The following is a 27,422-nucleotide window of genomic DNA, read 5'->3' as shown; positions in this document are numbered from 1 at the left end:
AATCGTGTGTGTGCATGAGATTCTGTCTTTCAGCTTTTTTGTACCTGTTTGTGCATGTTGTGTATGGGGTGAGGATTGGATAGGGGATGATAGGAAGAGAAAAAGGGAGACTAAGGTGTGTGTGTGTGTGTGTGTGTGTGTGTGTGTGTGTGTGTTTAAATTTAGGGAGAGAGTAAGAGAATCTTAAGTGGGGCTCAGTCTCATGACCCTGAGATCATGACCTCTTGAAATCAAGAGTCTGATACTTAACCAACCGTGCCCTCCAGGTGCCCCAAGTCTGTATCTTTTTATGTTGCCTTTGGTAGCTCCTATATTTTTTATCATCTGTGAGAGGTGACTGATCTGATAAATGTTCCTGGGAAATGAGTGAGTAGAAGTGTTAAACCACTGCTTGAGCTTGACCTTCTCTAGTGGCCAGATGATGCATGCTGGGGAGACCAGGGCTTTCAGTGCTAAGCTGGTTTGAAACTCTGGAGGCTTGGACAAATCTGGGGTCTGTGCTCAGGATTTTATAGGGCCTAGAGGAATGTCACTTAAATCTATTCTGTAAGTCTGTATTCTTAAATGTTTTTCTTTAAAATAGATTAGAACCCATGCTGGGTAACGTTATTTTAGGTGCATCTTTTTTTTACTGTTAAAAAGGAGAATAAGTAAGAAAACATGCTAATCTCTGAGCTCTTGACCAAGGACCCATAGTAGTACCCCAGGACCGCCTCCCTCTCCACATTGTCCTGTCTATGGGATCATGCTAGGGGGTGGTGATTAATTAAAGCTGATGGCAAACATAAAAGCAGAAGGGCGGTGGGAACATCATTGTGTGCAAGTGCTGTGAGAGTATGGAGTGCCAAACTGATATCAGGTAGAAGTAGCCTCATGTGACAGATGAGGAAATTGAGTCAGAGAGGCTCACTTGATCATTGCCAGGCAGTTAGTTAGGACAGGAGTCAGGACTAGGGCTGAGATCTTAACATTGTTGAATCTGGGCCTGTGTTGTCATTGCTTAGAGTCTGTTGTACCTTGGGATCCTCTAAGAATATACAGATTCTTCATTTGTTGTCTGGATGTCCCTGGAAAATTCTTTTCTTGGAGTCATAGTTTTTCCATTTATGAAGTGGGAATTTTACACCTTCCTGAGGCAGTTGTAACATGAAAGGTGATATAGAAAGCCCGCGTGTCAAAATGAAAACCTAGAATAAGTTTGGAAGCAGAAGGATATTAACATGTATATCTAGAATATTTGTGGGACAGTGTGCTTGGGTGAGGGTGGGGTGGACTGTGGTCCAAGAAGGCTTCCCAGAGGAAGTGATCTTTTGAGAGCTGACCATGATCCCCACCGTCCTGCTGGCTTGTTTCCTCCTCAGGACCTCCATGTTCCCAATGAGGACCGCATCAAGCAGCTGCTGGGGCAGGATGCCTGGACCTCGCAGAAGAGTGAGCTGGCTGGTTTCTATCCTCGGCTCATGGCCAAGTCAGACACGGGCAAGATTGGTTTAATCAATCTGGGCAACACATGCTACGTGAACAGCGTCCTTCAGGCCTTATTCATGGCTTCTGAGTAGGTGCTGCTTTTGAATTTCCTGCCCTCCTCTCCTTTGGGCTCCCTGGTGTATGGGGAGGGGATGAGGGATTGGAGAGGGTAGATGGGGTGTTGGAGATGGCAGGTCGTTCTTTGCATTGATGGCATAATTCCCTGAGGTCTGTGGGTACATGAAGGTGAGAGGTCTGTGAGGGCTCCAGGCCATTGATAAGATAGTAGGTCAAGGCTGGATGGGAATTTGAGATGGGACTTCAGGGACTGGGCTGTAGTGGGAAGGAGGTCTGCTCTGGGTTGCTCAACATCATTGATTTTTTCCCCTGGGATTCATAGGGATGAATTGTGTTTTCCACTCACCCTGGTATTAGACATTCCCTGTCCCCTTTACTAAAATAAAATATTTATTGTCAGTGGCTACCTATCCACCTTAAGGCTTGCTTAAAAATCAAACAAGATTTCAGTCATGGAAGTAGACATCTTTTTTCCCCTAATTTTTTTTTTTTGTGTGTATGTTAAAACGCACATAACATAAAATATATATTTTATTTAGCCATTCACTTGTCAGTGGACACTTAGGTTGTTCCATATCTTGCCTGTTGTAAATGCTGCAATGAATGTGGGAGTGCATATATCTTTTCAAGTTAGTGTTTCCATTTTTTTTTAAAGGTTTTATTTATTTATTCATGGGAGACAGAGGCAGAGACATAGGCAGAGAGAGAAGCAGGTTCCATGCGGGAACCTCATATGGGACTTGATCCTGGAATCCTGGGATCACGCCCTGAGCCAAAGGCAGACGCTGAACCACTGAGCCACCCAGGCGTCCCAGTGTTTCCATTTTCTTTGGATAAATACTATGAAGTGGAAATGCTGGATCATAAGGTAGTTCTCTATTTTTAATTTTTTGAAGAATCTCCGTACTGTTTTCTAGAGTATACCAGTTTATAATCCTGTCAGCAGTGTGTGTAAAGATTCCTTTTGTTCCCAGTCTTTGCCAACACTTGTTATTTCTGGTCTTTGATATAGCCATTCTAATTCTGATTTCCCTGATGATGGTGATGTTGAGCAGCTTTTCATGTACCTGTTGGCCATCATCTTCTTTGAAAAATGGTCTGTTGAGATCCTCTGCCTATTTTTTAGTAGGATTGCTTTTTTCCTAATAGTTGTAGAAGTTCTTTATATATTTTGGATATTATTAACCCTTTATCAGAAAAGTGATGTGCAAATATTTTCTCTCATTTTGAAGGATGCCATTTCAGTTTGCTGATGGTTTCCTTGGATTTGCAAGAGCTTTTCAGTTTGATGTACTCCCAACTGTTTATTTTGCTTTTGTCATCTTTATTTTTAGTGTCAGATCCAAAAACCCATTGCCAAGATGATGTCAAAGAGCTTACAGACTGTTTTCCTTTAGGAGTTATATGGTTTCAGGTATTATGTTCAAGTCTTAATCCACTTTGGGTTGATTTTTGTGTGTAGTATAAGGAAGTGGTTCACTTTCATTCTCTTGCATTTGGCTATCCAGTTTTCCCAACACCATTTATTGAAGAGACTGTCCTTTTCCCATTATATATTCTTGGTTCCTTTTTCGTATATTAATTGATTGTATAAGCATGGGTTCATTTTGGGGCACTCTCCTCTGTTGTATCGATCTATTTATCTTTTTATGCTAGTACCATATTGGTTTTGATTACTGTAGTTTTGTAATGTTTGAAATTGGGAATCATGATGCCTCCAGCTTTGTTTTTATTTCTTTTTGTTTTTCTTTTTGAAAATTGGTTTGGCTATTTGAGGTCTTTTGTAGTTCCATACAAATTTTAGGGTAGTTTCTTCTATTTCAGTGAAAAATATCATTGGAATTTAGATGAGGATTGAATTGAATTTTAAATTGCTTTTGGTACTATGGATATTTTAACAGTATTCTGGTTCATGAACACAGAATACCTTTCCATTTATTTGTGTCTTTAATTTCATCAGTGATCCTCATTCTGACATGTTGGAAAACCAGGGTAGTAGCCTAACACTACGTCACAATGCCTAACTCATTCAGTTTGCCTCATCCCATCACATAGGTATTTATATCATCTCACTTCAGTATAGGAAGAAGGGTAAATATAGTACAAGATATTTTGAGAGAGATCATGTTGATGTTACTTTTATTACAGTATGTTATAGTTTATTATTAATTGTTAATATCTTACAGTGCTTTATTTATAAAACAAACTTAAATCATAGGTATATATAGGAAAAAGCAATATACATAGGATTTGGTACTATCTGGTTTCGGACATCCATTGGGAGTCTTGGAACGTATCTCTTGCAGGTAAGTGGGGACTGCTGGTCTTTTAAACTTCTTGGTTATTTATTTTTAAGATTTTATTTATTCATGAGAGACACAGAAACACATGAGAGAGGCAGAAACCTAGGGAGAGGGAGAAGCAGGCTCCTGTGGGGACCCTGATGCAGGCCTTGATCCTGGGACCCCGAATCCCACCCGAGCTGAAAGTAGATGCTCAACCACTGAACCACCTAGCTGTCCTTTTTGTTTTTCTTGCCTAATTACTAGCTAAGATTTCTAGTACTATGTTGGGAAAAAAGTGATGAGAGTAGACACCCTTATCTTGTTGTCTATCTTAGAGGAAAAACTTTCAGGTTTTCACTGCTGAGTAGGTCATTAGCTGTGGGCTTGTCATAGATGGCCTTTGTTATGTTGAGGTATGTTTCTTCTATACCTACTATTTTTGAGAGTTTTTTAAATTTATTTTTATTTTTATTTTTTTATTTTTGAGAGTTTTTATTAAACATAAGTGGTTATTGAGTTTTATGCATCTATTGAGATGATCATATGATTTTTTAAAAAAAGATTTTATTCATTCATGAGAGAGACAGAGAGAGGGGCAGAGACATAGGCAGAGGGAGAAGCAGACCCCCGCACAGGGAGCCTGATGCGGGACTCAATTCCAGTAGTCGAGGATCACTCCCTGAGCCGGAGGCAGATGCTCAACCACTAAACCACCTAGGAGTCCTTGATCATACAATTTTTACCCTTCATTTTGCTATGGAGTATGTACTACATTTATTGTTTTGTGGATATTGAATCATCTTTGCATCCCTCCTGCAAATCCCACTTGATCTGTTGTATGAACCTTTCATGTATTTTTTTTCCAAAGATTCTATTTATTTACTCATGAGACATACACACACATAGACACACACACACACACAGGCAGAGACACAGGCAGAGGGAGAAGCAGGCTCCATGCAGGTAGCCTGACGTGGGACTCGATCCCAGGTCTCCAGGATCAGGCCCTGGGCTGAAGGTGGCGCTAAATGGCCGAGCCACCCGGGCTGCCCCCTTTCATTATTGTTGAATTTGGCTTGCTAGTATTTTGTTGAGGGTTTTTGTATCTGTGTTCATTAGGAATATTAGCCTGCAATTTTCTTATGTCATTGTCTGATTGTGGTATTAGGATAATGCTGGCCTTACAAAATGAGTTTTAAAGTATTCTTTCTTCTGCTTTTTGGAAGAATTTGAAAAGACTTGGTATTCTTCTTTGAATGTTGGGGGGAATTCACTAGTGAAGTCATCTGGTCCTGGTCTTTTGTTTATTGGGAGATTTTTAATTACTGATTCAGTCTCTTTACTAATAATCAGTGTGTTCAGATTTTCTACTTCTTTATGATTCTTTATGATTCAGTCTTGACAGTTTTTATCTTTCTAAGAATTTCTCCATTTCTTCCAGGTTGTCCAATTTGTTGGGAGTATAATTGTTCATAGTAATATCTTATGATCCTTTGTTTGTGTGATATTAGTTGTAATGTCTCTTTCACTTCTGATTTTGTGTCTCTCATGTTTTCTTGATGAGTGTAGTTAAGGGTTTGTCTATTTTTATCTTTCGAAAAGTTAGCTTTATTGATCTTTGCTATTGTATTTTTAGTCTCCGTTTCATTTATTTTTGTTCTGGTCTTTCTTATATTCTGTTTTTGGGCTTAGTTATTTTCTAGTACCTTGTAATGTAAAAATCGTTCATTTAAGATATTTCTTGTGTCTTTTTTTTTTTAAAGATTTTATTTATTTATTCATGAGAGACAGAGAGAGAGAGAGAGAGACCAAGGCAGAGGGAGAAGCAGGCTCCATGCCAGGAGCCCAATGCAGGACTTGATCCCGGGACCCCAGGATCATGCCCTGAGGCAAAGGCAGGCGTTTAACTGCTGAGCCACCCAGGCGTCCCCCTCGTGTCTTAATTTAAGCATTTGTCACTATGATTTTCCCTTTTAGAATAGCTTTTCCGGCATCCTATAATATTTAGTATGCTGTATTTACATTTTCCTTTGTCTCGGGGTATTTTTTCATTTTTCTTTTGATTTTCTTCTTTGACCCTTTGGTGTTTAGTAGTATGTTATTTAGTCACCACATATTTGTAAATTTTCTGTTTTTCTTTTTTTCCCTTGTAAGTCATTGCTAGTTTTATACTATTGTAGTCAGAAAAGATGCTTGATATGATTTCCGTAATTGTGGCCTATTACGTGATCTGTTCTAGACAATGTACCATGAGAGCTTGAGCAGAATGTGTATTCTGTTGCTTTTGGCTAGAATATTCTGTAAATGACTGTTCTATTCATCTGTTCTAATATGTTGTTGGGTAGAGTATTCTTGGTCGGAAGTTTTTTTGTTTCAGCCATGCCAGTCCTTTCTAGTCTGCAAACTTTTTGCAGAAACTATACTGATACTCTTCTGAAGGTTCCCTCATATGTAACAAGTTGTTTTCTTCCAGATGCTCTTAAGGTTCTCTTTTTGTCCTTAACTTTTGACAGTTATAGAGTGTTAAGTCTCTCATCTTATTTGGAACATTCTTCATTCCCCGATATGGATGTCTGTTGCCTTCCCCAGATTAAGGAAGTTTTCAGCTATTATTTCATCAATCAATTTTATATCTTTCTCTCTCTTTTCCTTCTGTGTCACTTATTATTTTTTAAATGATTTTATTTATTTATTCATGAGAGACAGAGAGGCAGAGACATAGGCAGAGGGAGAAGCAGACTCCTAACAGGGAGCCTGATGTGGGACCCAGTCCTGGAACCCTGGGATCACGTGCTAAAGCCATAGACAGATGCTCAACTGCTGAGCCACCTAGGTGTCCCTGGGTCACTTATATTATAAATATTGGTCTGCTTAGTTTTGTCCCAGAAGTCCTTTAGGCTATCTTCACTCCTCTTCATTCTTTTTTAACTACTCTGATTGGATGAATTGTACTGCCTTGTCTTCAAGTTTACTAGTGATTTCTGCTTGGTCTAATCTGATTTTGAATCCTTCTGTTGTATTTTTCAGTACATTTATTGTGTTCTTCAATTTTGTGATTTCTGCTTGGTACTTATATTTTCTTTCTCTTGGTTTAGCTTGGCTCGTGCACTATTCTTGTTTTGGTGAGCATCTTTATGACTGTTGTTTTGAACTTTCTATCTGGTAAATCACTTATCTCCATTTTGTTAAAAACTTTTTCTTACATTTTATCTTGTTCTTTCATTTGGAATATACTTTTCTGTTTCTTCTTTGTCCTTGACTCTGTGTTGATTTGCATGTATTAGATAAAATGACTTCTCCCAGTCTTGAAGAAGTGGTCATGTGTAGATGAACCTTTTGTTCATCATTGCCCTTGCTTTTGGCTGTCTCTCAAACCATTGTGATTGCCCAAGCAGCCTACTTTCCTCTTAGTGGCTCTCAGTAGTTCAGACTGCACCCAGGACCTGTCAGTGTCCTCAAGGGGAGGATTGAGGCAGCAGCTAGATGCTGGACTTTTTGAAAGCCAGAATGTCAGAGCAGTTTTTAAAGTATGCAAATAGACCTCTTTCAGGGGAAGACTAGGAGATGGGCATTTGCATCTGTGAAGATAACCTAATAGTCCTCTTAGAAAGACTCTGCATTTCTGTCTACTGCCACTCTGCAGTTCCCTGGTACGGTAGCCCAACTGTTTTCTATTTGTTACAGTCCTATGTCATCTGCAAGTGTAAACTTCACTGCACCAGAGGTGGACATTTAAGGGTTGTTCCCTGGGTGTCAACTGCAAAAACCAGGATTGCAAATAGGTGCATAAGGTCCTTTCTGGGAGACACTGGCAGCCTGGAGTGAGGTAGAGGGAGAATGCAAAGATGACACCTGTTAGCTTCTGCAGTCTTTGGAAAGTATTTCAGTTGGTCCTAGATGTATGTTAAATTAGAAGCCCATGCCTCAAGCTGAGCTTTTAAGATAGACAAATGGACCTTTTTCACAGATTGGGTGATTCACTCAGCTGCCTCTGTGCTGGCTCCTAGGGTTTTAGCCATAGTGGGTCCATGCAAACTGTTTAAGTACTGTTTCTCAGTTTGCTATAGCATTGTTGGTCTTGGGGACATTAAACCTCTTGACTTTCAAAGGTAGATGCTTTGGGGCCCATCCTTCAGGTGTGGGTCTTAAAAGTTAGGGTAACAGATGTGGGAATCAGACCCTTCCCTACTTAGGGAGAAGCTGGTAGTTGTGATTTCCCTCTTGATTGTGGGTCACCATACTGGGGCTGGGGTTTCTGTTGAAATTGTTTCTTCACTTCTACCCATTTCAGTGTTTGTTCTCATTTGCCTGATGTGTAGGAGTTCAACTAGTTTTTAGATTTCTTTCAAAGGGAATTGTTCCATATGTAGCTGTATGTTTTTTTTTTTTTGTTTGTTTGTTTTGTAGCTGTATGTTTAGCATGTCTGTGAGAGGAGTCGAGTTCAGGATCCTTTTATCTTGAAGTGAAACCCTGAATGGTCTCTTTATGTACAAATTTTTAAATTTTCATGAGGTCCAGTTTGTGTAATTTTGTTGTTTGTGCTTTGGTGTCTTATGTTAGATCATTGCCAAATCCAACGTAAAGCTTTTGTGCCATGTTTTCTTCCAAGAGTTTTGTTTTTTTGGATTGTAAATTGAGGTCCTTAATCCATTCTAAGTTAATTTTTGTACATGGTGTTAGGTGAGGGTCTGACTTCATTCTTCTGCTTATGGATACTTCGTTTGCCTGGCACCATTTCTTGAAAAGCCTATCCTTTAGGAGAAAGGTAGGTATTGAATGATCTTGGCACCTTGTCAAAAATTGTTAGCTTGTCTACATGAGGGTTTATTTCCAGGCTTTGTATTCTATTGCATTGGTCTCTGTCTGTCTTTATTGTTTCATTGTTTCAATTACTGTAGCTTTGTGTAGTAGGTTTTACCATCAGGAATTGGGGGTCCTCCAGTTTTGTTCATTTTTTTTCAAGACTGTTTTTCGTTGTTTGTGAGCCTTTGGGATTCCATATGAATTTTAGTATGTTTTTCTGCAAAAAAATGTCTTTGGATTTTCTTAGGTATTACATTGAATCTGTAGATCACTTTGGGAAATAATGACATTTTGGCAATATTAACTCTTCTAATCCATGAATGTGGAATGTGTTTCCATTTACTTGTGTGTCTCTAATTCTCTCAGTGTTTTATAGTTTTCATCGTGCAGTTTTTACCTCCTTGGCTAATTCCTAATTATTTTCCTCTTTTTGGTGCTATGTAGTTGATTTGCTTTTGTAATTTTCTTTTTGGATCATTCATTGTTGGGGTATAAAAATGCAAATGGTTCTTGTGTGTTGACTTTGTATCTTGCTACTTTGCTGAATTATTAGTTCCAACAGCTTTTTCTGTAGTCTTTAGGATTTTCTACATTATATTCTCTATGAACAGATAATTTTACTTCTGTTTATTTTTTGCCTGATTGCTCTGGCTAGACCTTCTAGTCCTGTTTTGATCAGAAGGGATGAAATTAGGCATAGGCAGAGGGAGAAGCAAGCTCCCTGTGGGGAGGCCTGATGTAGCACTCCATCCCAGGATCCTGGGATCGTGACCTGAGCCACCCAGGAGTCCCAGGAAAAGCTTTTATGTTATGAATGTTATGTTTGCTATGGGTAAATTTTTAATATATGGTTTTTATTATGTAGAGGTAATTTCCATAATTTCTATCGTGTAGAATGTTTTTATCATAAAAGTGTGTTGAATTTTGTCAAATGCTTTCCTGTATCAGTTAAAGTGAGCATGTGGTTCTTTATTTTGGTGATGTGTGTGTATATATATATATTACATTGATTAATTGTTTTGTATGTTGAACCATCCTTGTTTCCCAGGATTAAATGCTACTTGGTCATGGTATATACTGCTTTTATTATTATTTTTATTTGATTTAAAAATTTTTTTAAAAAAATTTATGATAGTCACAGAGAGAGAGAGAGAGAGAGAGAGAGGCAGAGACATAGGCAGAGGGAGAAGCAGGCTCCACGCATCGGGAGCCCGACGTGGGATTCGATCCTGGGTCTCAGACAGGCGCCAAACCGCTGTGCCACCCAGGGATCCCTATTTGGTTTTTTAATAGTACATTTCACCTTAAAAATATTTGTTTTAAGTTTATTTCTTTTAAGTAATCTGTGCACCCAATGTGAGCTTTGAACTCACAACCCCGAGATCAAGAATAGCACGTTCTTCCAACCGAGCCAGCCAGGAGTCCCAGTGTATACTGTTTTTATTGTGCTGAATTCTGTTTGCTTAATATTTTGTTGAGGATTTTTGCATCAGTATTCATAAAGGATATCAGTCTATAGTTTTCTTGTAGCGTCTTTTTGGCTTTGGTTATCAGTTATGCTGACCTCGTACAATAAGTAGGAAGTGTTCTTTGCTTTTCAGTTTTTTTGGAAAAGATTGGTATTAGTTCATCTTTAAAGATAGGTAGAATTCACTCAAGAGCCCTGAGGCCCAGGACTTTTCTTTGTTGGCATATTTTGGTTACTGATTCTATCTCCTTACTAGTTTTAGGTCTATTCAGACTACTCTTCATACTGTTTTCTTATTATCCTTTTTATTTCTGTTGAGTTGATACTGATGGCCCCATATTAATTTCTGATTTTAGTAATTTGAGTCTTTTTTCCTTAGTTCATCTATCTAAATTTTTGTTAATTTTGTTTTTTGAAGAACCAACTTTTATTATTTTTTATCCTTATTTTTCTGTTTTCTGTTTTAATTTTCTCTGCTCTAAACCTTTATTTCCTCCTTCTAGCATTAGGTTTAGTTCTTTTTCTAGTTCTTTAAGTTGTGAATATAGGTTGTTGATTAGAGATCTTTCTTGTTTTTTTAATATGAGCATGTGTGGCTTATCCTTGTTTTTGCTGTATCCCATAAACTTTGGTGTGTTGTGTTGTTTTTATTTGTATCTAAGTAGTTTCTAATTTTCCTTGTGATTTTTTTCTTTGATCTTTGGTTGTTAAAAAGTGTGTTGTTTAGGGGCACCTGGGTGGCATAGTTGGTTAAGTGTCCAACTCTTGAATTCAGCTCAGATCATGATTTCAGGGAGAAATCAAGCCCCACGTTGGGCTCCTGCTGGGCGTGGAGCCTGCTTCAGATTTTCCCCCTCTGCCTCTCTGTCTCTCTCTCTCTTTCTCTCCACCTGTTTAAAAAAAATAAAAAAAAAGATGTGTTGTTTAATTCTCACAATTTTGTGAATTTTCTAGTTTTCTTTATGTTACTGAATTCTGCTTATCCAGGTGTGGTCAGAGAGGATACTTTGATATTTATCTTTTAAATCTGAGGGTTAATTGGTGGCCTAACTTAGTCTTTTTGGGAAATGTCTCACATGCACTTGAGAAAAATGTGTATTCTGCTTTTGGGTGGAGTGTTCTGTATGTTTCTGTTAGATCTTCTGGTTGTGTTAAGTCCTCTATTTCTGGTCTGTGTTTGCAGGTGAGGTCTTGAGGTTTCCAATTGTTAGAAATGTCGATTTCTCCCTTTAAATTCTCTGTTTTTGTATCATATATTTTGATGGTCTGTCATTTGTAAATTATTATAATTGTTACTTTTTGCTGTATTGAGCTTCTTAATATATAATGCCTTTTCTGTCTCTTGTAAGCTTTCTTGATTTAAAGTCTGTTTTGTCTGATACTAGTACAGCCACCTCTACCCTGTTCCGGTTTTTATCTGCATGGAACATCCTTTTTCATCCTTTCACTTTCCATTTGTTTTTGTTTTTGGATTGCAAGTAAGCCCCTCGCAGACAGCATAGAGTCAGATTGTGTATTTTTATCCATCTTGCCAATCTTTGTTTTTTGATTGGAGAGTTTAATCTATTTGCTTTTACAGTAATTATTGATTAGGAGGGACTTCTGTCACTGTGCTGTTTGGCTTTTACATACCCTATAACTTTTTGCCTCTAATATCCTGCATTCCTTTATCTTCTGTGTCTGGTTGATTTTTCATAGTGAAATGAAAATTAATTTCTTTGTGTGTATATTGTGTAGTTTTCTTTGTTGTTACTATGGAGATTACATTTAACATTCTAAATTTAGAACATTCTAATTTTAATTTATAGCACCTTAATTTCAATAACATTAAAAACTCTGCTCCTTTACAGCTCCATCACACCTGTTTTGGCTGTTGATGTTGCAAAATTACTTCTTCATACTCTGTATGTCCAAAAAACATAAATCAGTAATTCCTTTTTTTCTAAAAGATTTTATTTGTTAGAGAGTGAGCAAGTGAGTGAGAGCAAGAAGAAGAGAGCATGAGCTGGGGGGAGGGGCAGAGGAAGAGGGAGAAACAGGCGCCCCACTGAGGAGGGAGCTAGAGGATCCCAGAACTCTGGGATCATGACCTGAGCTGAAGGCAGGTTCTTAACTGATTGAGCCACTTAGGAGCCCCTAAATCAGTAACTTAAAAAAATGTATTAGTCACCTAAATAAGGTAGAAAAGAAGGTGAAGAGACAAACCAGAGTTAGAGTAATTCTTAGCTATTATGTTAATAATTTTTTAAAATAAATTTATTTTTTATTGGTGTTCAATTTGCCAACATATAGAATAACACCCAGTGCTCATCCCATCAAGTGCCCCCCTCAGTGTCCGTCACCCAGTCACCCCCACCCCCCACCCACCCCTTCTTCTACCACCCCTAGTTCGTTTCCCAGAGTTAGGAGTCTCTCATGTTCTGTCTCCCTTTCTGATATTTCCCCCTCATTTTTTCTCCTTTCCCCTTTACTCCCTTTCACTATTTTTTATATTCCCCAAATGAATGAGACCATAAAATGTTTGTCCTCCGATTGACTTATTTCACTCAGCATAAATTTTTTCTTTATCACTTCTAAATAATGTCAAACAAGAAGTACAATTAAGAAATAGTTACAAACCATTGTTATAACAACAGTAGCTTTTATAATTGCTCATGGATTTGCCTTTGTTGAGATTTCAATTTCTGCATATGGCTTCAGGGTATTGTCTAGTGTCTTTTCCTTTCACCCTACAGGACTCCCTTGAATATTCCTGCAGCAGAGAGCTAGTGTTCAGAGTCTCTCAGTGTTTATCTGGAAATGTCTTGATTTCTCCCTCACTTTTGAAGGACAGTTTTGCCACATTTTTCTTTGAGCACTTTGAATGTATTTGTCCACTGTCTTTTGGCCTCCAAAGTTTCTGATAAGAAATCTGCAAATATGGGGATCCCTGGATGGCGCAGCGGTTTGGCGCCTGCCTTTGGCCCAGGGCGTGATCCTGGAGACCCGGGATCGAATCCCACGTCAGGCTCCCGGTGCATGGAGCCTGCTTCTCCCTCTGCCTATATTTCTGCCTCTCTCTCTCTCTCTCTCTGTATGACTATCATAAAAAAAAAAATCTGCAAATAGCTATTTGCATAATTATTATTAATGATCCCTTGTATGTGTTGATTCATTTGTCTCACTGCTTTGAAGATTAATTCTGTCTGTTGATTAGTCTGTTGTCTTGTTTTCTTTTTCCTATTGTCTATTTGATTATAATGTGTCTCTCTGAATTCATCTTTGAATTTGTTGAGCTTCTTGGCTCATTTATGGTTTTAATCAAATTTGGATAATTTTCAGTCATTATTTGTTAATATTCTCTCTGCCTGCTTTTTTTTCCTCTTTTCTTTTTCTAGGACTCCCACAATGTATATGTTGGTACTTTTGATGGTGCCTTACAGGTCTTCTAGGTTCTCTTAACGTTTTGTCAGTCTTTTTTTTTTCTGTTCCATAGCTGTGATTATTTCCATGTTCTGTCTTCAAATTCAGTTGCTTTTTTGCCTGGTCAGATCTGCCTTTGAATCCTTCTAGTGAATTTTTCATTTCAGTTACTATTCTTTTCAGACTCCCGATTTTGTTTGTTTGTTTCTATTTGGGTTTTCTGTCTCTTCATTGACATTTTCTTTTTTTTTTTTTAATTTTTATTTTATTTATGATAGTCAGAGAGAGCGAGAGAGAGAGAGGCAGAGACAGAGGCAGAGGCAGAGGGAGAAGCAGGCTCCATGCACCGGGAGCCTGACGTGGGATTCGATCCTGGGTCTCCAGGATTGCGCCCTGGGCCAAAGGCAGGCGCCAAACTGCTGCACCACCCAGGGATCCCCTCCTCATTGACATTTTCATTTCGTTTACATTGTCTCCTTGACTTTCTTCACACCTTCCTTTAGTTCTTTAATCATCTTTTTTTTTCTAAGGAAGTGAAGGGAGAGGGTCAGTGGGAGAGGGAATGAGAGACTCCCAGGTAGGCTCCATGCCCAGCCCAGAGCCTAACTGAGGCCCAGTCAAGACCCTGAGATCATCGTGACCTGAGCCTAAATCAAAAGTTAGACGTTTAACTGAGCCACCCACGTGCCCCTTCCTTCATTTAGATCTTTAATCATCTTTAGGACTGATAACTTAAAGGTTTTTGATTCATTGGCCCTTAAATCTTTCTTGGGGACAGGTTTTGTTGGATTATGTTTTTTTCCTTGGAATGGGCCACACTTTCCTGTTTCTTTGTATGTGTCATCTTTGTTGAACTTTGGACATTCGATTTTAATAATGTGGTAATTCTGGAAATCAGATTTTCTTCCTCTCCCACTATTTGCTGTGGCTTAGTTTTTTGTTTTTTGATTGTTGTAGGCTATCTCTGTGTTGAAGATCAGCCTGAGGTGTTAACAAAATGTCTTCTTTCTTAACCTTTCCTTGGGCATGTGCAATCATTTTAAAATTTTCCTGGTGTATGCAAGTTTCTGAATAGTCTTTAATGTCTGGCTTCTGAAGTGTGAAACGTTAAAAAAGGAAAGAAGGGCAGAGGAGCACTGGCCCTTTAAATCTCCTGGTGGTCACTTTAGCTTAAGGTTGAGGGGCTTATGACAGTGGTGGGGATGTATGTGTGTGTGTGCAGCAGCAGTGGCTGCCTGCCTCTTTGCACCTTCATAATCAGAAGTAGCACTCAGAGGGGGCACCTGGGTGGCTCAGAGGCTCAGCAGCTGCCTTTGGCTCGGGTCCTGATCCCGGAGTCCTGGGATTGAGTCTTGCTTTTGGGCTCCCTGCGGGGGCTTGCTTCTCCCTCTGCCTGTGTCTCTTCCTCTCTCTGTCTCTCATGAGTAAATAAATAAAATGTTAAAAAAAAAAAACACTCAGAGCATAGATCCCCAATATTTGGGAGATAGAGTACGTTTTACCCACCCTACCTCCTGTAGACTATGTGTAAACTATTTTAGAAACATGTACACAGCTGCCTGCCATTTGGCTGGGAGTGGGGGATGGATAACTGCTACTGTGCTAAGAGGTGAAATTGATGACAGCTTACAGTGAAAGCCTTCCCTGCCAAGTTGCAAGCTTTCAGAGGTACTCCAGAGTTTTCAAATAGTCAGCATTAGATTGTGCCAGTGCAATTGTTGTCTAGGTGGGGGTGCTGCTTCCTGGTATTTACTACTCTGCCATCTTCCCAGAATCTCTCCTCCTCCTTATTTTAAGACTTTTTATTCATTTTTTTAAGAGCAATTTTAGGTTTACAAAAAAAAAAAAACTGAGAGGAAGATAATAAGATTTACCATATATACACTTTCGGTCCTCATACTTGCATTACCTCTTCCTTTATCAGCATCACTCACCAGAATAGTACACCTTTTTTTTTTTTTTTTTTTTTTTTTTAAATCAAGGATGAACCTAGGTTGATGCATCATGATCCCCCAAAGTCCATAGTTTATGTTCACTCGTGTACATTGTGTTGGTTTGGACAAATGTATTAGGACAGGTAACCATCACTATGGTATCATAGAGAATATTTTCACTGCCTTAAAAATCCACTGTGCTCTGTACCTATTTATCTCCTCCAATTCCTGGCAATTGCTGATCTTTTCATGTTTTCCATAGTCTTACCTTTTCCAAAATATCAGTTTGGACTCCTACAGCTTCATATTGGTTAGTACTTTTCAGATTGGTTTCTTTCTCTTAGCAATATGCATCTAAGTTTCTTCCATTTCTTTTCATGGCTTGGGAGTTCATTTCTTTTTTTTCAAAGATTTTTTTTTTAATTTTTATTTATTTATGATAGTCACACACAGAGAGAGAGAGAGAGGCAGAGACACAGGCAGAGGGAGAAGCAGGCTCCATGCACCGGGAGCCCGACGTGGGATTCGATCCCGGGTCTCCAGGATCGCGCCCTGGGCCAAAGGCAGGCACTAAACCGCTGCACCACCCAGGGATCCCAGTTCATTTCTTTTTAGTGCCAACTAGCATTCCAATGTCTGGATGTACCACAGAGTGTCCATTCACATACTGAGGGTCATATTGGTTGCTTCCAGGTTTTGGCAATTAAGAATAAAGTAGCTGTAAACATCCATGTAGAGATTTTTGTGTGGACATGACGGTTCAACTTGTTGGGTAAATAACAAAAGGCATGATAGCTAGATCAGATGGTAATAGTATGTTTAGTTTTGTAAGAAATTGCTTTAAAAAAAAGAAAGAAAAAGGGGAAAAAAAATACCTGCCAAAGTGTTTTCCCGAAGTGGCTGTACCATTTTGCATTCCCACCAGCAATGAATGAGAATTCCTGTTTTTTTACATCCTTGCCACTATTTGGTGTTTTCTGTGTTCTGAATTTTGACTATTCTAATAATAGGTATGTAGTAGTGTCTCATTGTTTTTATAAGTCGATCTCTAGACTTTTTCTAGCATAACTAACACTCTGTGCCTGTGTCAACTACTGTTCTTGTTATCTGTCTTTATGAATTTGACTTCTGTATATTATTTTTTTAAAGATTTTATTTATTTATTCATGAAGGACAGAGAGAGAGAGAGAGAGAGAGAGGCAGAGACACAGGCAGAGGGAGGAGCAGGCTCCATGCAGAGAGCCTGTCGTGGGACTTGATCCCAGGTCTCCAGGATCACGCCCTGGACCAGAGGCAGTGCTAAACCGCTGAGCCACCGGGGCTGCCCTATTTATTATTGAAATAGAATTGACACACCATGTTGTAGAAAGTACTGATTTGACAAGTCTACAACCAATGTAGCTACCATCTGTCATCGTATAACACTGTTACAATACATTGATTATATTCCCTTTTATCCCTGTAACTTTTTTATTCTGTAACTGGAGGCCTGTATCTATCATGTCCCTTTACCCATTTTTCCCATCCCTTCACACCTCTCCTCCTGGGAACCATTAGTTTGTTCTTAGTATTTATGAGTCTCTTTCTGCTTTTGTTTGTTCATTTGTTTTCTAGATTCCAAATATAAGTGAAATCATATGGTATTTGTCTTTCTTATTTCACTTAGCATAATACCCTCTAGGTCCATCCATGTTGTAAATGGCAAGGTCTCATTCTTTATGGCTGAGTAGTATTCCATCGTATGTATGTATACCCCATATCTTCTTCATTAATCTGGATGGACACTGGAGTTGCTTCCATATCTTGGCTATTGTAAATAATGTTGCAATAAATATAGGGGTGCATATATGTTTTCAAGTTAGTATTTTTGTTTTCTTTGGGTAAATACCCAATAGTGGAATTACTGGATTGTATGGAAGTTGTTTTTTAATTTTTAATTTTTTGAGGAATCTCCATGCTGTTTTCCATATAGGCTGCACCAGCTTGCATTCCCACCAGCAGTGCACCAGGTTTCTGTTTTCTCCACATCCTCGCTGATGATTATTTCTTGTCTTTTTGATTCTACCATTCTGACAGGTGTGAGGTGATATCTCATTATGGTTTTGATTTGCATTTCTCCGATGATGATTGATATTGAGCATCTTTTAATGTGCCTTTTGACCATCTGTGTCGTCTTTGGAAGAATGTCTATTTAGGCCATTTCATTTTCATTTATATATATATATATATTTTTAAAGATTGTATTTATTCATAAGAGAGAGCCAGAGACTTAGAGGGTTACCCCATGGGGAGCCCGGTGTGGGACTCCATCCCGGGACTCCAGGATCACACCCTGAGCCAAAGGCAGACAGGTGCTCAACCACTGAGCCACCCAGGCGTCCCTAGGCCATCTCATTTTTAAATTGGGTTTTTGGTGTTGTACAGATTCTTTATATATTTATATAATAATCCTTTCTCCTGTATTAATTCTTTTTTTTTAATTTTATTTATTTATGATAGTTACAGAGAGAGAGAGAGAGAGGCAGAGACATAGGCAGAGGGAGAAGCAGGCTCCATGCACCAGGAGCCCGATGTGGGATTCGATCCCGGGTCTCCAGGATCACGCCCTAGGCCAAAGGCAGGCGCCAAACCACTGCGCCACCCAGGGATTCCTCCTGTATTAATTCTTTATTGACTATAGAGTTTGAAAATATCTTCTATTCAGTACGTTGCTTTTTTGTTTTGTTGATGGCTTTCTTTGCTGTGCAAAAGCTTTTCACTTTGGTGTGCTCCCAATAGTTTATACTTTTTGTTCCCTTGCCTGAGGAGACCTATATAAAATTATGTTACTAAGGCTGATGTCAAAAAAATTACTTGTCTGTGCTTTCTTCTAGGAGTTTTATGGTTTCATGTTTCACATTTAGGTCTTTAATCTATTTTGAATTTATTTTTGTGTGTAGTATAAGAAATTGATCCAGTTTCATTCTTTTGTATGTAGCTGTCCAGTTTTTCTAGCACTAGTTGGTGAAAAGACTTTTTTTCCCCATTGTATGTTCTTGCCTCCTTTGTTGTAGGTGAATTGACCATATAATTATGGGGTTATTTCTGGGATCCCTATTCTGCTTCATTGCTCTAGATGTCTATTATTGTGCTGCTGTCATTCTGTTTAGGTTACTATAGATATCTTGAAATCTGGGCTTGTGATGCCTCCAGCTTTGTTTTTTTCTCAAGATTACTTTGGCTATTCAGGGTCTTTTGTGGTACCATATAAATTTTAGGATTCTTTGTGCTAGTTCTGTGACAAATAGTATTTTGGTATTTTGATAGGGATTTCATTGGGTCTGTAAATTGTTTTGGGTGGTATGTTGATTCTTTGAATCTATGAACATAGAATATCTTTCAATTTGTGCCCTCTTCATGAGTTGTTTTATTGTTTCAGAGTATAGGTCTTTTACCTTCTTGATTAAGTTTATTCCTAGGTATTTTATTCTTTTGGTGCTATTATAAATGGAATTATTTGCTTAATTTGTTTTTCTGCTACTTTGTTATTAGCATATAGAGATGCAATGGATTTCTGCGTACTAATTTTGTATTCTGCAACTTTACTGAATTAGTTTATTCTGATAGTTGTTTTGAAAAGGTGGAATCTTTATCTCTTTTCTATGTGTAGTGTGTTACTTACAAATAGCGACAGTTTAACTTTTTACCAACTTGGATGCCTTTTATTTCTTACCTGATTATTGTGGCTAGACTTTCAGTTTCATGTTGAATAATAAGTGTTGAGAGTGGACATCCTCGTCTCGTTCCTGATCTTATGGGTAGAACTCTGTTTTTCACCATTGATTATGATGTTAGCTCTGGGTTTTTCATATATGATCTTTATTATGTTGAGGTATGTTCTAACATGTTTTTTTTTTTTTTTTTACCATGAACTGATGTTGAACTTTCTCAAATGCTTTTTCTGCATCTATTGAGATGATCATAAGGTTTTTATCCTTTGTTTTGTTAATATGTATCACTTTGGTTGATTTGTGAGTATTGTGCCATTTGTGCATCCTGGAATAAATTCCGCTTTATTGTGGCGAATGATCTTTGTAATACATTCTGTTAAATTTGGTTTCCTAATACTTGGTTGAAGATTTTTGCATCTGTGTTCATCAAGAATATCGTCATGGGGTTTTTTTGTAGGGTCTTTGACTGGGTTTGGTATCGGTAATGCTGGCGTTACAGAATACATTTGTTTTTTCATTGTTTTATCACATATTTTTATATATAATATATATATTTGGAGAGTTATATATATTTGGAAGCTTTCCTTCCTCTTATATTTTTGGGAATAGTTTGAAGAGAAATCGGTATTATCTCTTTAAATATTTGGTAGAATTCACCTGTGAATCTGTCCGGTCTTGGATTTTTGTTGGTAGTTATTTGATTACTGATTCAGTTTTATTTTAAGTTAATTGGTCTGTTTAGATGTTCTGTTTCTTTTTGATTCAGTTTTGAAAGATCTGTTTCTTCGAATTTATCCATTTCTTCTAGGTTGTCCAGTTTGTTGGCATATAATTTTTTGTAATCTCACATAATCCTTTGTATTTCTGTGGTGTCACTTGTTCTCGTGTTTCTGATTATTTTAGTTGAGACATCTTTTTTTTCTTGATGAGTCTGGATAAAGAATTACCAATTTTAAAAATCTTTTTAAAGAACCAGCTCTTGATTTCATGGATATATAATTTTTAGTCTCTTTTTCATTTATTTCTGCTGTGATATTTATTATTTCTTTCCATTTACTAACCTTGAGCTTTGTTCTTTTCCTAGTTCCCTTAAGGTGTAAGGTTTAAGTTTTTGTTTTCTGAGGTTGGCCTGTATCAGTATAAACTTCTTTTTTAAAATTGATGTTTGGGATCCCTGGGTGGCGCAGCGGTTTAGCGCCTGCCTTTGGCCCAGGGCATGATCCTGGAGACCCGGGATCGAATCCCACATCAGGCTCCTGGTGCATGGAGCCTGCTTCTCCCTCTGCCTATGTCTCTGCCTCTCTCTCTTTCTCTCTCTGTGACTATCATAAATAAATAAAAAAAAAAATTAAAATTGATGTTTACTGCATCCCAAAGATTTCGTACTGTTATGCTTTCATCTGTCTCTATGTATTTTTTAAATTTCCTGTTTAATTTCTTTATTGACCTGTTGGTGTTTTAGTAGCCTGTTGTTTAGCTGCTCCAGTGTTGGCTGCATAGATGTTTTTAAGTTGTTATATCCTCTTGTTGATATTTGTATCATTATGTAATGCCTTTCTTTTTCTTGTCACAGTTTATGTCTTAAAGTTTGAGTTTTTTTTTTAAGATTTTATTTATTTATTCATGAGAGACACAGGCAGAGGTAGAAGCAGGCTCCCTGCAGGGAGCCTGATGTGAGATTCGATTTGATCCCATCCCAGGATCATGACCTGAGCCAAAGGCAGACGTTCAACCACTGAGCCACTCAGGCGTCCCTTTCTGAGTATTGTTAATCCCACTTTTTGTTTGCTCGCTCGCTTGTTTGCATGGATCACCCTGGGACACTCCAGCCTCACTGGCCTCAGCTACAGACAGCACCACCAGGGCTTCCCCTGCACTGAGCACCCCAGACCTCGGCTTACATGTATTTGAGCTTCATCTGTCCTGCCAGGATACCGTCTTTGCAGGCCTTGAGGGAGCGGCATGACTTCCTTTTAAAGTGGTGAATGGGGATCCCTGGGTGGCGCAGTGGTTTGGCGCCTGCCTTTGGCCCAGGGCATGATCCTGGAGACCCGGGATCGAATCCCACATCGGGCTCCCGGTGCTTGGAGCCTGCTTCTCCCTCTGCCTGTGTCTCTGCCTCTCTCTCTCGCTCTCTCTGTGACTATCATAAATAAAATAAAAAAAAAAAAATAAATAAAGTGGTGAATGGAAAAAGCCTAAAATAAGGAATACTCTACCTGGCAAGATTATCATTTAGAATTGAAGGAGAGAGAGAGTTTCCCAGACAAAGCTGTAGGAGTTCATTACCACAAAAGCTGCCTTACAAGAAATATTAAAAAGATTTCTTTAAAGTGGGAAGAAAAAGGCTATAATTAGAAGTGAGAAAATTGTGAGAAAAAAACTGTAGTATATGTCAACATATACATAAAACATAATGGGAATAAAAAGTTCTTTCAGAATATGTTTGAACTTGAGTGACCATCAACTTAATATAGACTGCTATCTGTATACTTAGGATGTTATATATGAACCTGATGGTTACCACAAACCCCAAACCTGTAATAGACAAAAAATAGAAAGCAAAGCTTAACATTTAGGAAAATCATCAGTCACAGTAAAGGAATACAGGAGAAGAAAGGAATGGAGAAGAAGGATAAAAATAACCAGAAACAATACAAAAAATGGCAGAAGGTATGTACCGCTCAATACTTTTTAAAAAAAAATTTTTAAAGATTTTATTTATTTATTTGACAGAGTGAGAGAGAGGACCCGCACACAAGCATGGGGAGTGACAGGCAGAAGGAGAGGGAGGAGCAGACTCTTGCTGAGCATGGAGCCCAATGTAGGGCTTTATCCCAGGACCCCAGGATCATGACCTGAGGTGAAGGCAGATGCTTAACTGACTGAGCCTCTCAGGTGCCCTCAATAATTACTTTAAATGTACCTGTTCTAAATGCTGCAGTCAGAAGACATAAGGTGGTGAAATGGATAAAATAAAACAAAACCCAGGAACACCTGGGTGCCTCAGTTGGTTGAGCCTTGGACTCAATTTCAGCTCAGGTCATGATCTCAGGGTCATGGGATCAAGTCCTGCATTGGGTTCTGCACTAGGCGTGGAGCCTCTTTAAGATTCTCTCTCTCCTTCTCCCTAAAACAAAAACAAAGACCACCTAGATGCTGCCTATAGGAGACTCACTTCAGACCCTAGCAGGGTAGCTGTAACTGAAGTGGGTGGAAGCCAGGTTGGCCCCAGGGTGCTCAGTGCAGAGGGCATCCTGATGGGGTGGTTGGAGATTTAGCCTCTGTGGGCCAGGCTATCCTAAGGTGTTTCATACAAGGGATACCTTGGGGTGGCTAGAGTAGAGGCAGGGGGTGGGCCAGGGTATTCCAGAGTGCTCTGCACAGAGGGTGCCCTGGCAGGACAGTGAAGCTGAAGTGGTTGCAAGCTGTGGTGTCTGGGATGCTCTGCAAGTGGGGTGCCCTTGTGAGGCAGCTGGAGCTGAGGCAGGGTGCAGGCTATAGTGTCCTGGGACACTCCGTGTAGCGGGTGCCCTGGTGGAGTGGCTCACACCAAAGCAGGTGTGAGCTGGGAAGTCCTGGAGTGCTCTGAGCTGGGGGTGCCCTAGCAAGCCATCTGGGGCCAAAGTGGTGTGGGCCTGGTGTGTTCTAGGGTCCTTTGTGACTGTGTCTCCTTGGCAAGATGGCTGAGCTGAGCTGTAACAGGCTGACCAGGGGTGTTGGGGTGTGTGCTGTGCTGGGGCTGCCTTGGTGAGAGGATTCAGTGTGGGGCTCACTGAAGTGGGAAGCCTGCTATGGTGCCTGCATGCCTCTCTCATTGGTGCCACCAAGGTGGAGGGGAACTATAAACTGGGGTGCTCTCTAGCCCCTCCATCTGGAAAGAGTTCCAGCAGCTCCCCTCTCTATTTGGCAGGGTTCTGGGGCTGGTTCCTTTATATTCTAGTTGCTTTTTTCCCCCCCTGTATCTCAGGGCAGACAAGTCTCCTCCCCACTGCAGCTCGCAGTGTTGGTGGTGGTGGGGTTTCAAACCCTGGTTTCTGTGTCTCTAACATCCGTGGTATTCTCTGTGTGGTCTCTCTGTTGTACAGAAGCTGTTCAGCCAGCCTGTAGTTCTCCAGGAGGAATTGCTCTATAAATAGGCGTAGTTTGGGTGTGTCTGGAGAATGTGAGCGCTTGGTCTTCCTGCATCGCCGCCTTGGACCAGAACCTATCTTGTTTTCATTTGCATTTTTTGATGTCCTGTGATGTGGAATATCTTTTGATGTGCTTATTTGGCATCTGTATATCTTTGGTGAGGTGTCTGTTAAGATGTTTGGCTCTTTTTATTTTTCAAAGATTTTATTTATTTGAGAGAGAGAGAGAGAACATGAGCATGAGTAGGGAGAGGGGCTGAGGGAGAAACAGGCTCCCCACTGAGCAGGGAGCCCAACGCGGGGCTCAATCCCAGGAACCCAGGGATCATGACCTGAGCGAAGGCAGATGCCTAACTGACAGAACCACATAGGGGCTCCTGTTTGGCCCTTTTAAAAATGGAATTAAAATTAACATACAATATTATGTCTCAGGTGTACAACACAGTGACCCAACATTCGTGTACATTGGGAAATGATCACTACAAGAAATCTAGGTACCATCTGTCACTTCACAGTGTTAATACGAAATTACTGACTAGACTCCCCAGGCTCATGACTTATGTTTAACTGGAGGTTTGTACTTCTTAATTCCCTTCACCATTTCGCCCCTACCAACACTCTGACTGGCAACCATCAGTCTGTCTCTGTATCCTGTGGGTCTTGTTTTGTTTTGCTTTTTGGATTCCACATAGAAGTGAAATCGTGGTGTATTTGTTCTTTCTGTCCTATTTCCCTTAGCTTTAATACCCTTAAGGTCCAGCCATGTCAGAAAGGCGTGATTTTGTTTTTCTACTTTATTTAAAAAAAAAAAAAGATTTATTTACTTATTTGAGTGGGGTGGCTGAGGGAGAAGGAAAGCTTCTCAAACAAACTCCTTGCAGAGCATGGAGCCAGTGTGGGGCTTGATCTCATGAATCTGAGATCATAAGCTGAGCTGAAATCAAGTCAGATGCTTAACTGATGGAGCCACCCAGGTGCCTCTATTTTTTAAACTTGTTTTATTTTATTATTTTGTTTTAATGATTGAGTAGTGTTCCATGTGTGCATGCTACCTCTGGCTACACACACACACACACACACACACACCTTTTTTTTATCCATTCATCTGTTTTTGGACACTTGGGTCGTTTCTATATCTTGACTATTGTGGAAAAAATGCTGCAACTGGGGATCCCTGGGTGGCTCAAGGGTTTAGCGCCTGCCTTCGGCCCAGGGCATGATCCTGGAGACCCAGGATCAAGTCCCGCGTCGGCCTCCCTGCATGGAGCCTGCTTCTCCCTCTGCCTGTGTCTCTGCCTCTCTCTCTGTGTCTCTCATGAATAGATAAATAAAATCTTTAAAAAAAAAATGTTGCAACTAACATGGGGTGCATTTGACTTTTTAAATTAGTGTTTTTGTTTTCTTCAGATAGATACCAAGTAGTGGAATTGCTGGATCATTTAATAATTCTATTTTTAACTTTTTGAGGAACCTCCATATTGTTTTCCACAGTGGCAGCACTAGTTTACATCCCCAACAACAATGCATGAAGGTTCCCTTTTCTCCTGCATCCTTGCCAGTACTTTTATCTCTTGTCTTTTTTATTTTGGCCATTCTGACAGGTATAAAGTTCTCATTGTGCTCTTCTTCATTTGCATTTCCCTGATGATGAGTGATGTTGAGCACCTTTTTTAGGTACCTGTTGGCCATTTGTATGTCTTCTGTGAAACAATGTCTGTTCACATCCTCTGTTCATGTTTTAGTTGGATTTTTTAAATATTGAGTCATGAGTTCTTTATATCAGATCTATCATAAATTTCTTCTGTCTAGTAGGTTGCCTTTTCATATTTTGATGATTTCCTTTACAGATGGTTAGCTTGATGTAATATTTTTTGCTTCTGTTTCCCTTACCTCTTGAGTCAGCTCCAAAAAATTATCATCAAGACAGGTATCAAGGAGTTTTATCACCTGTGTTTTCTTCTTCCAACTCCATTGGAGTTTTATGGCTTCCAATATTATATGCAAGTATTTAATCCACTTTGAGTTGGTTTTTGTATAAGGTCTAGTTTCATTCTTTTGCTTGTAGCTGCCCATTTTTCCCAGGGCCATTTATTGAAGAGACTGTTCTTTCCTCATTGTATATTCTGGCTCCTTTGTCATACATTAATTAACTGTATATATGTGGGTTTATTTCTGGGCTCTTAATTAAGTTACATTGATCTATGTGTCTGTTTTAATGCCAATACCCTACTGCTTTGATTACTATAGCTTTATAGTATAGTTTGAAATCCCAAGCATGCTACCTTTGGCTTTTTTTTTTTTTTTTTTCCTCAAGATTGTTTTGGCTATTCAGGGTCTTTTGTAGTTTCATGCAGATATTACTATTTGTTCTAGTTCTGGAATTTTTATAGAGATTTCATTGAATCTATAGATTGCTTTGGGTAGTATCTAGGAAATTTTAACAGTATTCTTCCAATCCATGAGCACTGGATATCTTTCCATTTATTTGTGTCTTCTGTTTTTCATCAGTGTCCTATAGCTTTTAGGATACAGGTTTTTTACCTCCTTGGTTGAATTTATTCCTAGGTATTATATATTTTTTGATACACGTTTTAAAAAAGATTTTATTTATTTGAGAGACAGAGCGCATGCATGTGCATGAATGAAGGAAGGCACTGAGGTAGAGAATATCCAAGTAGATTCCTGCTTAGTACAGAGCCTGGTGCAGGACTTGATCTCACAACCCATGAGGTCAGGACCTGAGCCGAAACCAAGAGTTGGTCACTTATTCAGCTAAGCCATCCAGGCACCCCCTTTTTGATACACTTATAAATGGGATTATTTTCTTGATGCTTCTTTTTGACATTTGTGTTTAGAAACGTGGTACATTTCTGTATTTTAATTTTTTGCGTAGCTTTACTGAATTGATGTATTCTAACAGTTTTTGGTGGAGTTGCTAGAGTTTTTTATATGTAGTATCACATCCTCTGCAAATGACAGCTTTACTTCTTTCCAATTTGTATGCTTTTTGTTTGTTTTCCTGTCTAGTTGCTGTGCCAGGACTTCTAGTATTGTGTTGAGTAAAAGTGGGGATTTTGAGTATCCTTGTCTTGTTTCCTAGAGGAAAAACTTTAAGCATTTCACCACTGAGTATGATGTTAGCTATGGGTTTGTCATATGTGGTCTTTATTATGTTGAGATTTTTTTCATAAATGGATATTGAATTTTGTCAAAATCTTTTTCAGTGTTGAGATTATCATCTGAAATTTACATTTAGTTAGAATGATGTATCATTTTAATGGATCATGTATCCTGGAATCTCTGGAATAAACCCCACTTGGCCATGGTATATGATCCTTTCAATGCATTGTTGAACTCAGTTTGCTAATGTTTTGTTGAGAAATTTTGCATCTGTATTCATCAGGAATATTGGCCTATAACTTTCTTTTTTGTGCGTGGTGGTGGTCTTTTCTGGTTTTGGTATCAGCGTAATGCTGGCTTCATAAAATGAATTTGGAAGCTTTCCCTCCTCTTCAGTTTTTTTGGAAGAACTTGAAAAGGCTAGAATTTTCATATTCTCTTGAGTTTTTGGTGGAATTCACCAATGAAGGTCTGGTCCTGGACTTCAGTTTTTTGGGACTTTTTTGATTACTGATTCCGTCTCCTTATTCTAGTCATCAGTATATTTAGATTTTCTTTTCTTCATGATTCCATCTAGGAATAGTGTAAATTTCTAGGAATTTATCCATTTCTTTTGGGTTGCCCAATTTGTTTTAATAGTTCATGGTAGTATCCTATGATCATTTGTATTTCTATCAATTGTAACTTTGTCATTTTTTATTTTATTTGAGCCCTCTTTTTCTTTTTCTTTTTTTTTTTTTTTTAGTGTAGCTAAAGGTTTGTCAGTTTTGTTTTCAAAGAACCAGCTCTGTTTCATTGATCATTTCTGTTGCACTTTAAGTTTCTATTTCATTTATTTATGTACTGATTTATATTATTTTCTTTTTTTAAAAACTGTGGGCTTTTTTCTTTTTCTAGGTCCTTAAGGTGTTAAGTTAAATGGTTTGAGATTTATTTCTATTTATTTCTTGAGGTAGTAGGCCTGTATTGCTCTGAGCGTCCCCCTTAGAACTTATTTTGCTACATCTCCTTGATTTTGGTG

General features: G+C 38.9%; 1 protein-coding gene across 2 annotated transcripts in view; it reads left to right on the top strand.

Moving 5' to 3' along the window:
- The window catches only part of USP35 (ubiquitin specific peptidase 35), a 78,707-nt gene that overhangs the window by 40,784 nt on the left and 10,501 nt on the right, over positions 1 to 27,422 (top strand). For both annotated transcript variants that reach the window (XM_025419516.3, XM_025419515.3), the window contains exon 7: positions 1,362 to 1,555. In XM_025419516.3, the coding sequence (XP_025275301.1) occupies positions 1,362 to 1,555 (194 nt within the window). The remainder of the gene's footprint in view (positions 1 to 1,361; positions 1,556 to 27,422) is intronic.

This window comes from Canis lupus, chromosome 21, assembly GCF_003254725.2.
Source record: "Canis lupus dingo isolate Sandy chromosome 21, ASM325472v2, whole genome shotgun sequence".
Classification (NCBI taxonomy): domain Eukaryota; kingdom Metazoa; phylum Chordata; class Mammalia; order Carnivora; family Canidae; genus Canis; species Canis lupus.
The sequence above is the reverse complement of the archived record's forward strand: the minus strand, read 5'-3'. Positions and strand labels throughout refer to the sequence as shown.